The 17,290-nt window shown below is 37.9% G+C and overlaps 1 protein-coding gene across 1 annotated transcript in view; it reads left to right on the plus strand.

Annotated features, from left to right (window-relative positions):
- Nucleotides 1–3,707: 3,707 nt before the first annotated feature.
- INTU (inturned planar cell polarity protein) overlaps nucleotides 3,708–17,290 on the plus strand; it is a 70,663-nt gene continuing 57,080 nt past the window's right edge. Inside the window, exons 1-2 of the mRNA XM_060012961.1 lie at nucleotides 3,708–3,911; nucleotides 15,529–16,067. Of these exons, the coding sequence (XP_059868944.1) occupies nucleotides 3,766–3,911; nucleotides 15,529–16,067 (685 nt within the window). The 5' untranslated portion in view covers nucleotides 3,708–3,765. The remainder of the gene's footprint in view (nucleotides 3,912–15,528; nucleotides 16,068–17,290) is intronic.

Raw genomic sequence — 17,290 nt, forward strand, 5'->3', positions numbered from 1 at the left:
AAGGTGTAACTTTTTCTGGGGGCAGGGGAGGAATTTTGTTCATTAAACATATGGAAATAAAGTCGACATAACTCAGAGGTTTATCTAGTGTGAAAGGACATTTTTTTTTTTTTTTTTTTTTTTTTGGCCGCACTGCGCGGCATGCGGGATCTTAGTTCTCCGACCAGGGATCAAACTGGAGCCCCCTGCAGTAGAAGAGTAGATTCTTAACCCCTGGAGCACCAGGGAAGTCCCAAGGACATTTCTTAAAAGATATACTTTTATGTGGCACTTCTTGCTCTGGTTCAACTTTGTGTAAGATAAAAGACTGAAAAAAAAAAAAAAACCAAGTCATGTCTTCTAGGAGTTGTCATTTGGTAGCAAAGGTAGACACATTCCTAAATAGTTTAGATACTAGGCAGACTGGCAGTTAATTATACCAGAACTTTATGGGATATGTTATGAGGGGAAGATGGAAAGAGGAATTCTTACTATAAGGTAGGAAAAGAGTCTGGGAAGACTTCTTGGAAAAGGTACAGCTTAAATTGGGACTTGAAGGAAAATGTAGTGTTTCGGATAAGCAGTGCTCCACAGACAGGGAACTGTGTGAGTAAATGATCCAGAGAATAGCTAATGTTTTTTGACACTTTGTATGCTAGGTATTTTACGTGCATTAACTCACTGGATTCCAAACAGTCCCGTGAAAGAGGTACCAATATCCTAAGTCGCAGGTAGGAAAAGTGAAGCTTGCAGAGATGGGTGCTGAGGCAGGGAGAGGTCTGCCTGCCAGGCTTAAAACCAGGAGGTGGGAGTGGGTTCCAGCTTGTTTGCGAAATGGTCAGTGGGACTTATAGGTACGAAGCATAGAACTGAGGTAAGGCTAAGGGCAGTGTTTCCCAAGTTTGCCTTTGAGGATCACTGGGGTTACTTTTTAAAATAGGGATTTCCAGGCCCCTCCCCTGGAGGTTCTGATCCTGTTGAAGTGGGGCAGGACCCTAAAGTCTGTATGTTTAACAAGCACCTCAGGTAAGATATTTTGATTAGCAAGTTGGACACACTTGATTAACTTAATTAATGCATAGCAGGAAATAAGGCCTCTGATTCCTAGTTGGTGCTCAATTATTTGTAGAATTGGAAAGTTTTTTTAAGAGACTACACAGTTTGGATTTTATTCTCTGTTTAATGGGGTGGCATTGAGACTTATGAGCAGGGTATGAAATTATTAGATACTTATAGAAAAAAATGAAGTGTTATTTATAGTAAGAAAACGTGGAGTTTTGTTAAAATTTAAAATGTCTTTTTTCTTTTTTTACTTCCAATAAGTTTCTTTTAAAATGATGAAAGGCTAAGTATTAAAGAGGTGCCTAAATCATTTTAATTTTAGAATGGAATCTTAGGGATTGTGGTGAGAATAAGTATGTATGTTTTAACGTGAAACATAACTATTAGTGATTCCACCTTTTAAAATAATAGTATCTCTGATTTTAAAAGTAATACGTATTTTTGGGGGGGACCTCAATACTGATGGAAATATTTGTTTCTCTTCCTTCCTGGTTCCACTGTCTTCAGGCTTCTGACCCCATTACTTTCTCCATCACTTTTAGCTGTCAAGGTTGCCTTCTACTTACCAGAGAAAATAAACACCATCACATGGAGACTGCCTCAGCTTCCTGAGTGAAACTGGCAAGTCAGCATCCACACCGGCACCCTCCTTTGGGTATCAGCTTCAGGGAAGAGGTGTTAAGCAAGGTCATAGCCCTCCATCTGTTCCTAGGGTGCCATATCTTCCTGCCACCTCAAGAACCTCCTTTACCATTTATGAACTAGTCCCCTGTTCTCTAATTTGAGTGGTATATGGACCTCTCTTTTCAGGAAAGACTCTTGCAGATTTCCAGGGATGACAAACTTTATTATAATTTTAAATAAACAGGCATAAGCTCTGTGCTTTATAGCTCTTATATAAGATAAAAACAATTTTATAAATTAATACAAATAAACTACAAAATAAAATTCATTAGCTAGTTTACAGTTATAAAAAAGCAAATTTAGAAATTAATACAAATAAAACCGTAAAACTTAGGATATTCAAATACGTAATTTAATGTGACAAATGAAACTAAATTGCAGCTTGAAAGTTTAAATATTTGATGGCTACTGCCCAGGTTCTTTTGAGTTCTTCATGCATATATCTCTCTGGGCCATGGGGTGACTCATCTTCCTCATCTTCACTACTCTTCTCTGTTTGGAACATAATATCCCGTAAGTTAAGCCTTCCTCTAAGAAATCTGCTGTGGTCCCACATGCCCTAGTTTGTTTCCCTTTGGGTATTCCAGTAGAACTCTGTATTTATCATAGGACACTATATATTATAAGCTGCCCATTCACCTTTCAGTCTCTACCATCTACCCATGTAGTTTAAGTTGAATCCCCAGCACCCATCCTTTGAGATCATAAAATAACATTATATCCTTCTCTTACCTGCTACAATAGGAACATTTCCCCATGCATTACTCTTTGAAAACATTTCTATTCATATCATAATATTCATCATACTTTATACATAAAGGTGTATTTAACTTTCCCCTATTGTTGAATATTTAGATTGCATTCAGCTTATCACTTTTACAAATTTTATAAATTTTATTTATATCCTTTAGACGCGCAGGCCCAGCGGCCATGGCTCACTGGCCCAGCCGCTCCGCGGCACGGGGCACGAACCCGCGTCCCCTGCATCGGCAGGCGGACTCCCAACCACTGCGCCACCAGGGAAGCCCCCACATATCCCTTATTTTCTTAAAAATAGATCTCTAATAGTTGAATTACTGGGTCCTGAGGAGTAAATATAATCTAGTGGTTAATGACTTAAGTTCAGTTCTCTGTTGGCTTTGATGCCCGCTAGCCATGTGACCATTAACAAGATGAATAAACTCTCTAAGTTTCAGTTTCCTTATTTTAGTATAGGGATATTTAGTTTACATATTTATATACATATGAATAGAACAAATAATTAGAACAATGGCTGAATCTCAATAAATGCTAGCTATTATTTTGTACTTACAAAAAATATTTGATGTAGGTATTCGCAAATGACAGGTAAATTTTTATCTGTTTACACTTCCAACTTCAGTGATAACACTTCATCAAATTATAAAATTTTCAGTTAGAAAATGAACACGCAGTAGATTTCCCAATATGGGCACCAGTTTGAAGCACCTCTACAACATCTGCTTGGGAGAACAATTAAAATGTTTGCCACTGCGAAACAATAAGAAAACCAAAGAAACAATGGCGCGTATTTACATCAACACCTAGAAGGCATTGCTTAAAGGCGTCCATTCCTTGCGCGTATGGAGAAGTAAAGGGTAGCTTTCTTTACCTCAAGGGAAACTCAGGCGGAGCGCCTCTAAGGTTTTGTACAGCTGTTCAGCGTAGAAACAAAGTGCAAACTGCAAGAAAACAAAACAGTGGGCCTCCGCCAGTTTTAATAAGTTACGCTGCTCCAAAGGAGTGTTTAGGAGAGCGGAAATGGTTAAGTTTCAGCTTCTTCCATTCCTCCAGGATACCCTCCTGGAAGTTCGAGTTCATTGGCTCCTTCCTTTCAGTCGTCTCGGTTCTCTCAGGGAAGCTTCCTCGTCTCCCTGGCAACCTGAGCTGCCACCAATTGAAGCTGAGGATTGGTGGACACGTGTCCCCTACCCCTTCCCGAGCAGAGGCAACATGGCGGCCCCGGTAAGCAGTAGCTGCGAGATTTGAATTACCCTACTTGTAGCTGCTGCGTCCCTGCTGATGGCGTCTCCGGCGTTGTGCGGTTCACGTCAGAGCCCAGAGGGACTCCCTGGAGACCCTTCCTCACAAGAAGAAGATGAGGATTGTGATCCTGAAGATCCGGTCAGCGACTCGGGTTCATACTCCTCTACAAGTACCGATTATGAGTAAGGTTCTCGAAGAGGGACAATTAAATCCATTCCTTCTGCCTCGAGAGTGTACACGTGGGCTGGGGGGAATTCGAGAGTGTTGGCGTGGTAGAGACTGAGCGTTTGAGGTTCTATAATAAGTGGGGTTTATTTGCACCACGTTTCAATTGTGTGATAATGTGAGACGAAATGTCTGTGCCATTCTTTGTTACTTTAGGCTTTTGTGATTTTCAGAGGAGGAGGTTCTCTTCTTTGTGGTGGATTCTGTAATATATGAGAGTGTATCTATCTGTTAGAATGTTCATAAAATTCTGTTCTGTCGCAGTGTCTTCTTGCTTTGGTGTCATGATCTTTGTGACTTTAACCTCAGTGTTTAGAGTGAAGTGACACCCTCCACGTTTTATGTCAACTATTTAAATTATGTAGATTTTTCTGGTTATAAAAATGAATATATATATAAAAGAAAGAAAATCCACCCTAGCCTCATCATCGAGAACAACCTCTCAGCATTTTGGGGGGTATTTCTGCTGTATTTTCCTATACATTCCCATGGTTTTCTTGTTTTCTATTTTATGTTATAATGTAATTTTAAAATACAGAATATCTAAGTGTTATTTTCTACTTTCTTATCCCTAAAAATAATGAAAAAGTTATTTTTATTCACAGTACCCAATGCTACTTCAGTTTTGAAGGAATTTATCCCTTACTGCTATGGACTAGAAAAGTCAAAGTAATTAGCTGTAGCTTGAAATGACTAGCATTGAAAAGGTTCTGGTGCCAAAACATCAATCAGTGACTGCCATATATAGTCATTTTTAGGATGACATTTTATGTGTATTTAGAAATAACAGTTACAGGTATTTAATGTGTATTTAGGAGTATCAGTTACTTGGCAATTATTTTCACCCATAGGTATGTAAAACATTTTTATCATTATCTTTAAAAGCACAAGGGAGAAAACCATCACTAATGGCTGCTTAATTATATTCTAGAGGCTTAATGAGGACAGATTATATTCTGGAAGACTTGAACAAATTTAAGGATCAAATACTTTGTACAATCTTCTACTGTGGTCGTTTAAAAAATAATTACAAAAGTCATGACTATCAAGCAAGGCTGCTGGAAGGAAGTATGGATTATGTAGAACCTTATTTGGTCTTGCTATGGGAGCCATAGACAATGTGAGATTCAAATTCTTGCTTTCTCTACATCTTAGAATCACACATTTTTAACCCAGAGAGAAGCTATAATATTCCCATGGTCACACAGCCAAATGTTGTCAGTGGAGAAATTTAAGAGACCTGATTTCAAATGGGGTGCATTGATTTTGATGAGTGAATAAATGAGCTAGTCCTTTTTTCTAGGAAATAAGCAAGCTGAGAACTTGAGTTAGAAAACTTATTTCAGAGCATTTTGTGATTTGGAATACATGTGTGCATATATATATATATATATATATATATATATACACACATATATATAATATTTTAGTTTTTAAATGGGCATTAAACTTTCTATATCAGTCATTCACTGATCACTCCACATATTCCAGTGTCTTTATCATCCTAATAATAAAAGTACAGGAAATCTCGATTGTAAACTGTTTGGCTGGTCTATATTTCAAGTCCTACCAAGATTCAGATTTTATGCCTGTCGCTTCTTGGTGTTTAGGACATGAGAGTTGATATACACTGACCAGGTAGCCTTCTGTTCTGTTTCTTCCTTACGGTATTTACTTCCCTAAGCTGCAGCGTCACCAATGCCAAAGGTGGGCTTCCCAGCATGGACAGGACACTGGAACATGTGGATCCAAGGTATAGGGAGGCGAACCTAAGCTTTCTCATCAAAGCTAAGAGATATGAATTGCCTATTGTCTTTCATTGCCTACATGGAGGTTATTAAAGAAGTTATGCTACTTATTGATTCACATAAAGTATCCTGAACTTTCAGGGTTCTAGTTAATTTTTGCATATTCTTTCTGGAAATTATCATTGTTTCTTGCATGCTTTGAAACTGAAAACCAGTTTGAGCTGCAAGTGATTGTCAATATAGAATTAATAAGTTTATCATTTTTTAGATAAAATGTCTTTAGGGTAATTCTGGTATAGTACTTTTAATAGGGTTGTTTAAGACTTATAAGAGAACATTTTTAGGTTGGTGCAGTACATCTTAACCTGGCATATTGGCAAGTTCCTGTGGAAGCTTCAGAGGTAATACTGGAGGGTGTGTTGGGTTGAGGAAACCGTTAACTAGTTTCAGTATTAAAAAAAAAAAAATTATTTATTTACTTATTTGGTTGCACCGGGTCATAGTTGAGGCAGGTGGGCTCCTTAGTTGCGGTGTGTGGGCTCTTTAGTTGTGGCGTGCAAACTCTTGTTGTCGCATGCATGAGGGATCTAGTTCCTTAACCAGGGATTGAACCTGGGCCCCCTGCATTGGGAGCATGGAGTCTTATCCACGGCACCACTAGGGAAGTCCTGACTAGTTTCAATGTTGAAATAACAGAAATCATACATTTACTTGCAATAATGCCATGCTTTCTTTGCTTTGGTTTACAATTACCCAACTCATTGAAGCCACATTGGTTCATGTTGGCCGAAGTCATCCATTTTATGACTTAAATTTTTGATTTTTCAGAGTGAATTGTTTATTGTTGTGAGTTTTAAAGCCTTGACTGATGGAGAGAAAAAAAGGATACTTTGAAAAGAGAATTTAGCTATAAAATGCTAAGGAGCTTCCACTGACAATAAGAAGAATGACTGGAGAAGAAGGAAAATACGTCCTTTAAGGTTTTTTTTCTGGGTTTTTTTAACAACTTTACTGAAGTATAATTGACATACAATAAACTGTACATATTTGAAGTGTACGGTTAAGCTTTGATAAGTTTTGACATGTATATATCTGTCAAGATAATGAACATATCCATCTCGTCCAAAAGTTTCCCCGTGTGCCTCCCTCATACTACTCATGCCTGCCTCACTGTTTATAACCACTAATCTGCTTTCTGTAATGACAGCTGAGTTTGTGTTTTCTAGAGTCTTATAAAAATGGAGGTATGTAGTATGGACTCCCTTTTTTGTCTGGCTTCTTTTAATCAGCATAATTATTTTGAGACCATTCATTTTGTTGCCTATATGTTGTTCGTTCCTTTTTATTTCTGAGTAGGATTTATTTCTGAATAGGATTCCATTTATTTCTGAATAGGATTTCCTTTTTATTTCTAAATAGGATTCAGCGTAATTATTTTTTTTTCTTTGTGATTATTCAGCATAATTATTTTGAGACTCATTCATGTTGTTGCCTAGATGTAGTTCTTACCTTTTTATTTCTGAACTGGATTCCATGGATATATCAAAATTTATCTTTTTCTTGGGTTTTAACTTGGGAATGTGCTACTCGAAGAATAAAAATATTTCATTCAAAGTTGTGATGCAATATATTAATATCAATTTAGTATAATATTTTCCTTTTTCTCTCCTGCTCTGAACCGTGACTTTTTCCTTTTAATTTAATTTTTCTTTTATCAAATTATATAGATTAAAAAGTCAAATAGTATGTAACTAGGTTTATGATGAGACATGGTAATTCTCTGCCAGCATCTCTGTATGCTTCCAGCTCAGCATGTTTGAAGAGAATTCATTGTCTGCCTTGTTTCTCCTCTAGTGTTGCCCATCTCATTTGCTGACCTCACTCTCTTCTTACTCAGGTCCTCAGATCTAGTAAGTCTCCAGTCCTGTTGACTTGCTTTTCTGATATCCACCCCACCACCTCCTCCTACTTCTCACAGGCACTGCCTTACTTAAAGGGCTTGCGTCTCCCATACACCAGTTGTCTAACTGGTTTGGGTGCCTCTAATTTCTCCTGTTTTCAGTCTTTCTCCCATACAGCTGCCAGAGTTTGCTTTCTAAAATAATTTTTCTCTTAGAGAACCTACTACAAAAAGATATAATGTGGCAGTTTGGATCAAAAATAGAATTAAACACATGCATGAATTTTACCAGTGAAACTAACTAAAATGAAGTAAATATCCATGTGCTTAACCAGGTCATCCCTGTGATCAGGAGGAGAAGGCTGAGATTTAAAAACTAACAGTAATACTTCAGGTTTGTTTGCTGCTGACTGTGTTATTCAGAGAATTCAACCACTTCAATTACAATGGAATGTCTTTATAATGTAGCCTGAAATAACTGAGACTTTTGGAAATGAGACTAATTCTGTTAGTATTCATAGCACATTTACAGTGTCAGAATAATTTTTTCAACAGATTATTATGAGAGGCATCCTAGTACAGAGTAATAAGTACTGGATTAAGAGTAGGAGTCAGACAACCTGAAAGTGTTAACATTTTCATTTCATCAAGTTTTCTCTGGTCTTGAGGGATTCAGAATTAGGAGAATTCTTGGTTATAATTTACTGTTTTACAAGATGTCTCAAGACTCCGATATACTAAGGGGTAAGTACTTAAAGAGAAAATAAAGGCTGAATATGTAAGCATTTCTACTTCTTTGGAAATGAAGTCTTTGTGTAGATGACCTAGAAAAGACATGCTTTTCTTTAACACGAAAACTATCTTCCTGGTACTGGGAAACTTGATGGGCCTTCATCTATTTTGACTTCTTTTTCAAAATTTAAAATATTAGGACAATTGTGTTAGGGCAGTGGAACTGTGTGTTACTATATGATACTATAATATCATATAGTATCTGTATAATACTATACAGATACTCTATGTATCTGTATGATACTATAATTATACTCTAATGGTGGATGATACATGTCATTATACATTTGTCCAAACCCATAGATTGTACACCATGAGAGTAAACCATAATGTAAGTTGTGGATTTGAGGTGATTATGTTGTGTCAATGTAGGTTCATCGATTGTAACAAATGTACCACTCTCGTGAGGGATGTTGATAATGGAGGAGGCCATACAAGTGTGGGGCTGGGCTAGAAGCAGCATCATCAGCTCCCACCAGGTTCCCCACCTCCTCAAGCTGCTATAATAGCTAGCATAGATTTTAACCCTTAAAATCATGGTTTCCTTTTAGAAAACAATCAAAAGACTTCGGGGATGAAAATTAGATATTGCTGGTAGACAGAACACAGAAATGAAAACATAGAAGAGCATTAGGCAGACCCGTACTTACTGAACAAGCCCCAGATAGAATCCATGATAATTTGTCGTGGTGTTTTTATTTTGTGTGGTTTGTCTCTGTACCTAGGATTGTCTTGCTGTATCTATTAGCATTATATAACTATGTAACTACATGTGTTGGCCACTTTGGTAAAGCACATTGTGCTTTCCCCACTAAAAGGAAAAAAAAAGAAACAAAAAAGTATTGTAACAGGTTTGAAGTAGTAGCAAAAGTCTGTTTTCCCTAAGGAAATGTGCCATGAGGGCTGGCTATTTTGTTAATGTTCTTTCTTGTGGTGGCCAAGGAAATTGTGATACTACTTCATTTGGTGAAAAATGCTAACATTAACGCAACTAAGGACCTGAGAGATTCAATAACTTAGAAGAAGAAAAAAAGATTTAGTATCAACATAGAATTTTGAAACACCTGAGTAATTGAGAAAATTAAAAGCATTATCTGAAGTTCATTTTCTCTAATATACTGTTAGAGCTTATGTAAGTGAACTTGTTTATTTGCAAATTAGCAAGTTTTTCTTTGGTAAGAAGGACTGTGGTCACATTTACCACATTATTTAGGGCCTTGAAACCAATTAAAGTGCCGTCAAACTTTGCAGGCAGACTATAAATATATAGTTATTTCTGTTTAGAGCAAAGTAGAATGAACAAAATAAAAGTCTCATTGAAAGACATTTGCACAATGACAGCTTTGCAGCTTGCACCATAGGCTCTCAGAAAAAAATGAAAGAATATTTATATTAATATTGATTAATGTAACCCATGTATTATAAAAATCTTAATTAAAACTGCTAGATTTAATTCCTTTTTAAAGATAAATATTTTAGACTTCCCTGGTGCTGCAGTGGTTAAGAATCTGCCTGCCAATGCAGGGGACGAGGGTTTGAGCCCTGGTCCGGGAAGATCCCACATGCAGCAGAGCAACTAAGCCTGTGCACCACAACTACTGAGCCCACGTGCCACGACTACTGAAGCTCACGTGCCTAGAGCCCATGCTCCACAACAGGAGAAGCCACCACAAGGAGAGGCCTGCACACTGCAACGAAGAGTAACCCCTGCTCGCCGCAACTAGAGAAAGCCCACGAGAAGCAATGAAGACCCAACGCAGCCAAAAATAAATAAATTAATTAATTAAAAAAAAAAACTTTAAAAAATATTTTATTTTGGAATAAATTTAGATTTACAGAAAAGTTGAAAAGATAGTACAGAGAATTCCTGTAAATTCTTCACCCAGTTTTTCTCTGATGTTAACCTTTTACACAAATAGGGTACATTTTTTAAAACTAAGAAATTAACATTAGTATAGTACTGTTAACTAAACTCTAGACTTTATTCAGATTTCACCATTCCCCTACTTATGAACTTTTTCTGTTCCCGGATCCAATCCAGGGTATCATATGGCATTTAGTCATCACATCTCCTTAAGTCTCCTCTGGTCTGCAGTAGTTTCTCAGTCCTTCCTTGTTTTTCATAACCTTGATCACTTGGTTAAGGTGATGTCTGCCAGGTTTCTTCACTGTGAAGTCGCTGTTTTTCATTTTCCATACTCTGTTCTTTGAAAGCATGTCACTGAGTCCAGTCTACAATAAAGAGGAGGAAAGATTAAGCTCCATCTCCTGGAGTGAAAGTGTCTATATATAATATTAATTTCATTATTAATAAATAGTTACAATGAAAAGTTGGCAGTTTTGTTTTATTGTTGTTTTTAATACACCCCCTCCATTCTAATAGAACTAGTTTGAGAGTACAGTCTTTCCACCTCTGTTAAACTTTCTGATACGTTAATCAGTTATGCTCTTGATGTTTTTCTAAAGAGGAAGTAATCACCTGTAGTAGGAATAAGGAACCTTTTGGGAATCCTGAACTGTGGCCTTAAAGGCAGTATCTAGTTTTGGTTCATATGTTACCAGCACTTAGCCTGGAATCTAGTAGATATCATTGGAGGCATCTTCATTTATTGCTAGGGGTTGGAAATGTGCAGAAGTACAGGAGCTATATCTAATAAAGGTGTAAGTTTCTCTCCAGTTCTGACTGTGGTGCAAGAGGATGGGAACTGTCATTTATTTGGCCTTTACCATGCCAGGCACATTATTTTATTTGCTGTTGATAACAGCCCTGTGAGGTAGCTATAATCTGTTTTCTGGAAAAGGAAACCTAAAGCTTAGAAAAGTGAAAATCTCAATAGAACAGTGTTTGAACCAAGGTCTGTGACCTCTCAGGTCATTTTCTTTTTACTATATGTTTTGTCTTCTTTTACAGTTTCCTATGTTCATTTCCTTGTCTTTATTCCTGTCTCTTTTCTCCCTTCTTTTAATTTCTCCCTTTTTAAAAAAATTTCTTCTGCTTAAAGTGAAATATTTTTTAAATATAGAGCTTAAGAAAGTGGATCTCATTCATTGCTGGTGGAAATGTGAATTGGTATAGTCTTAGGGTAAAGACACCTACCTATCTATCTCTCTCTCTCTCTATCCCCCTACATAAAAGAATGGTTACTGGGCTTCCCTGGTGGCGCAGTGGTTGAGAGTCCGCCTGCCGATGCAGGGGACACGGGTTCGTGCCCTGGTCCGCGACGATCCCACATGCCGCGGAGCGGCTAGGCCCGTGAGCCATGGCCACTGAGCCTGCGCGTCTGGAGCCTGTGCTCCACAACGGGAGAGGCCACAGCAGTGAGAGGCCCGCGTACCGCAAAAAAAAAAAAAAAGAATGGTTACTGTATTGTTGTCCATAGGGGCAAAAAAAAGTGAACACAAAGCTTATCATTAGGTGACCAAATGTGCTACATCCCTTAATGTAGCCATTAGAGGTTTTTAAATTGTTTTTTTAGTGATAAATGATAAAGGGGTGTGTGTGTGTATGTATAGATTCCACTCACTTTTTCAAAACAAACAGTAACAAATAACCCTATATATGTTTTATATGATTATAAGAACACAGATTAAAAAAATTTTTTTATTGAAGTATAGTTGATTTACGATGTTTATTTTTGGTATACAGTAAAGTGATTCAGTTATACATATATATCTATATTGTTTTTCATATTCTTTTCCATTATGCTTTATCACAGGATATTGAATATATCAGTAGTTCCCTGTGCTATACAGTAGGACCTTGTTGTTTAGAATACAGATTTTTAACATGTCAGTGAAAGGTAGGAAGGGAGAATGACATGTATGATAATTACGTGCCCATTTATATAAAATGAGCCTGTGCTTATGTGTACATGAAAGTACAGTCACCAACTAGAAATCTGGTCAACACCAGTTCTTTCGTCTCCCTCGTCATCGCATCTAATCAGTCTCAACGTCCTGGTGATTTTCAAGCATTTCTCAAATGTTTTTCCTACTTTCCATTTCCTCTACAATGGCCTTAGTTATCATCTTTGCTTGGACTATGGAAACAGCCCCCTAAATGGCCTCTTATCTTTTTTTTTTTAATTAATTAATTTATTTATGTTTGGCTGAGTTGGGTCTTCGTTGCTGCATGGGCTTTCTCTAGTTGCGGCCAGCGGGAGCCACTCTTAGTTGTGCGCAGGCTTCTCATTGTGGTGGCTTCTCTTGTTGTGAAGCATGGGCTCTAGGCGCGCGGGCTTCAGTAGTTGTGGCCCACGGGCTTAGTTGCTCCACGACATGTGGGACCTTCCCTGACCAGGGCACAAACCCGTGTCCCCGGAATTGGCAGGTGGATTCTCAACCACTGCGCCACCAGGGCAGCCCCTGGCCTCTTATCTTGAATCTTGTCCACCTCAATTCCTTCTTCTACTGTCCTGTCAAAGTAGATCTATTCAGGGATTTCTAACATGTAAACCCCTCTACCTAAAACTCTTCATTGATACTCTCTTACCTACACAACAAAACCCAAACCCTTTGCCAGGGTCCAGAAGGGCTTACAAAATTACAACTTGCAAAATTAGACTTCTCCTGTCATTCCCCACCTCACCACCTCCACTCTGGCAACCGCAGACTAGCTTTAGTTATCCACATAGGCCATGGGGACTACCCCTCAAGGCCTTTGCTTGTGCTGGTACTTCTGCTTGGGATTCTCTTCTTGTCTTCCCCCTCAGCTCCCCAAGCCCTCCTCCCCAGACACTTGTGGCTTTAAAACTCACCTCTGGGGTCTCCTCTACCAGAAAGTCTCCCTTGACCTCATCCTCAACCCCAGGCTAAGCTGGATGACCTCTCTTTTGCACCTATCATGTGTATTGTCATGAATTCCTTCTCAGTTTCTCTTCCCCACTAGACAAGGGAAGGAACTGAGGTTTTCATCTTTGTAATTCCAGTACTGTCCACCATGCCTGGCACTGTTTATTTGTTCTACAACTGAATGCCACGCCCTGTGGCACCTCCACCTGCAGGGATCTTTAAATCATAACCAAAAAGTGGTTTCGCATTCATATTTTAGAGAATAAGTGACTTCCCTGGTGGTCCAGTGGTTAAGACTCTGCACTTCCACTGCAGGGGGCCCGGGTTTGATCCCTGGTGGGGAGCTAAGATCCTGCGTGCCACACCACACTACCCCAAAAAAAAAAAAGTATAAATTCCAAATTTTAGAGAATTAGGTGAACCATCTTCATGTTTAGCAGAGAGGGAAAAATGTTTCTTTGGCGTCACATATCTCTCATACGAACAACAGACCAGATTAAAAGGGTGAGATTATAAAGCAAGTAAATTTCATTCATTTTTCTAATTAATATATATCTTCATAAGTAATTGTGTTTAATTATGATATTTTCATTGTGCCATTTTATTTTATTTTTTAATAATTAATTTATCTTTTGGCTGCGTCGGGTCTTAGTTGTGACAGGCGGGATTTTTTGTTGGAATGCGCAGGCTCTTCCTTGCACTATGTGGGCTTCTCTCTAGTTGTAGCATGCGGGCTCCAGAGCATGTGGGCTCTGTAGTTGTGGTACACGGTCTCTCTAGTTGTGGCGTGCGGACTTAGTTGCCCTGTGGCATGTGGGATCTTAGTTCCCTGACCAGGGATCGAACCAGCGTCCCCTGCATTACAAGATGGACTCTTAACCACTGGACCACCAGGGAAGTCCCTGTGCCATTTTAAATTACGGTACATTGTTATCTAAATTTTTTATGGTGGGGACACAGTTATTTTGACTCACCAGAGTAAAACTATAGAGATATTAAATACTGATTTCTGCAGGTACAGACAGATATAGTCAAAACAACTGATAATGGTGAATAATCCACAGTAAGTGGTGCTAAGTGCCTAAAATGATGCCACACACTGGGAACCAGCAAGTGCCAAAGAAATGTTAGTTTTGATATCTGGGGATAGTTATGCCTTTTTTTTTAACCATTCATATATAGTTGAAAAATTCTATGTTAATTACCAACTACAGACCAGCGTAGTGGTTAGTTTCTGATTAATAGAATAGTGCATTTTTTGGATGAATTTTCACAGTATTTAGAAAGACACACTTGACTTTTAAGTTAAAAGAACCAGGATTGCTAATAAACACTGCAGAAAACAGATGTCTTCTAACTGATTGAATGATTAGAACACAAATTATAACGTGCCAGGATATTACAGCTCATGTTTCTGAAAAGTCTCTCCACGTGTTAGTTCTTCCACTGTAACCAGTTTTGCTTTAAAGAATAGCAGTTTGAAAGGTAAACTGTTCGTAACATTGAACAGGGTAGAGTTTGTGGTTAGGTCTGTTACCCTAAGATGGGTATTTTTGTTTTTTAATGCTCTTTGAATCATTTTAATAATAATAATTTTGTTTTTTTCAATGGCCTATTTCCCAGTTAAAAATCACATGATGAATCATGTCATGTGTGGTTTACTCTTCTTACTACAATTATTCATTAAAAGGAATTTTATGAAATTATAGGCTACAGAAGTGATTATTATTAACTGTGATTACAAACTAGTTGTTTTCAGCAAAGATTTTAGTTCATGGTGGGTGAATGTTCCTTTTTTGAAAACTTATTATATAAACAAAGTCTTTTAATACTGGTAGGCTTTCACTTTTGTTTTAACGTGTCAGCCATGCTGAATAATTTCTTTGCAAATAGGATGTTTTTATGTGCAATTTCTGAATGTCTCACATCTGTGGATATAATTGTATAATCATCTACTAATGTAAATCATTGTCCAGTGAAATTGTCTAAAGTGAACAGTAACCACACAGGGACTGAATTAAATTTAAAAAACAAAATAGAACCTTAGATTCTAGAAGGGGGCCATCTCTTTTTTAATTTGTTTTCTTTTCTATCACTATGCCATTTTGATTCCATCTCCTCCAACCCCAGTTCTTCAAGGCTCTACAAAAACTATTCTACAGGAAATAATGTTGATGCTCACAATAAATTAGAATCAGTGAGGAGACTCTGAAATAATCAAAGAACTTTCACCCTTCCCGTCTCCCCGCACCCCAACCCCTACCCTCACCTGCCTGCCGGAAAGGCATAACTGTTTTTCCCATGTTTGGCTGCAATTTATATTATCTTTTCTCTTTTTCACAGTGACCTGGAGCCTGAATGGCTGGATAGTGTGCAGAAGAATGGAGAGCTATTTTATTTGGAGTTGAGTGAGGATGAAGAAGAAAGCCTTCTTCCTGAGACACCTACTGTGAACCATGTCAGGTTCAGCGAAAACGAGATTATTATTGAAGAGGATGATTACAAAGAAGGAAAAAAGTATGAACCCAAACTCAGGCGGTTTACCAAGATTTTAAAAAGTAAAAAACTTTTACCCAAGCGCTATAATAAAAAAAATAGCAATGCCAGTGGGCCAGTATCCATTCTAAAGCATCAGTCCAATCAGAAAACAGGAGTTGTTGTCCAACAGCGGTACAAAGATGTGAACGTTTACGTGAACCCCAAAAAGCTAACCGTCACCAAAGCCAAAGAGCAGCTCAAGCTTCTGGAAGTACTGATTGGGATTATCCATCAGACCAAGTGGAGCTGGAGAAGAAGTGGAAAACAGGGCAGTGGAGAGAAGCTTGTGGTCCATGGCCTGCTGCCAGGAGGATCTGCTATGAAGAGTGGTCAGATATTAATTGGTAAGTCCTGCTCGTGAGCATCAGTCCTTGTTTGCAGGGTTAATGGTTGATGCTGCTTTGTGAGGAAAGTGCTCAAAACAGAATTATACCCAGTGTCTCAACCAATAAAGGACTGCCTGACGATATTTGGGACAGTAGTGAAATTGGAAGGATTGTGTACTGCAATGCACAGCATTCTTAAGACAAGCACTTTAGTGCCGTGAATACACATGTGTGCCTTGTTAGGCCAGGGAACAGCTTAACTAATTTTCAAGTTTTTGTATAATTTTATTTCATCTTGGTTTTCTTTGCTGACAAGAAAAAGAAAAGTTAACTGTACAGTGATAATTTAGGTTTGAATGACCTATATCCAATAACATGATACAAAAATATATAATTTATGAATAAAAATACTTTAAAATTGTATATTTGCACTTAACTGCCCTGAGTTTTTGGAGTAGTTTTAAACTGTTTCCTATGGCATATGTAACAACATTGGTGTTATACGTAAATTTCCTTTTAAGGGCGCTTGTCATAAAATATCCCACCAATTTTGAGGGGAAAATAAGAAATCCACAAGTTATTCTGAATATATGTTAAGATGAGCATTTTGTGTTGCTGATACATTTTAAGCTGTTGGATATGTTTGAGTTAGTAGCAAAGATAGATTAGTTACCTAGAGATAGATTAGTTACCCAGAGATAGATTCATTACCCAGAGATAGATTCGTTACCCAGAGATAGATTACCCTACCCAGAGATAGACTAGCTACCTAGAGATAGACTAGTTACCCACAGATAGATTAGTTACCCAGAGATAGGTTAGTTACCTAGATATAGACTAGTTACCTAGAGATAGATTATTTACCTAAAGATAGATTAGTTAAAGATGCGTATATGTTGTTAACAAAACTTACAGGTAGTAACAGTTCTCTAAGCTGATGCTCTTAAGTTGACCCAGCCTGAGAGGTTTTGATAAAGGAACTTTTATAGATTCTTTAGAAACATTTCAAAATATTTCTTTAACTCCAAATTTTTTGTTTGTTCATTGATTCATTAGATAATTTTTTGAGCACCTGCTAAATGCCAGGAGCACGAAGATTACTCTAATGATCAGTTACTCCTCCTAAGGAGCTCATGCTGTAGTGGAGCTCACGTAGTGTCAGAAATAAGCAGACAGTTTCCCACAGTGTGATAAGTGCCACGATAAGGTTTGCAGGGAGGAACCCTGTAGGAAGGGCATCT

Source organism: Delphinus delphis, chromosome 5 (genome assembly GCF_949987515.2).
Source record: "Delphinus delphis chromosome 5, mDelDel1.2, whole genome shotgun sequence".
Lineage (NCBI taxonomy): Eukaryota > Metazoa > Chordata > Mammalia > Artiodactyla > Delphinidae > Delphinus > Delphinus delphis.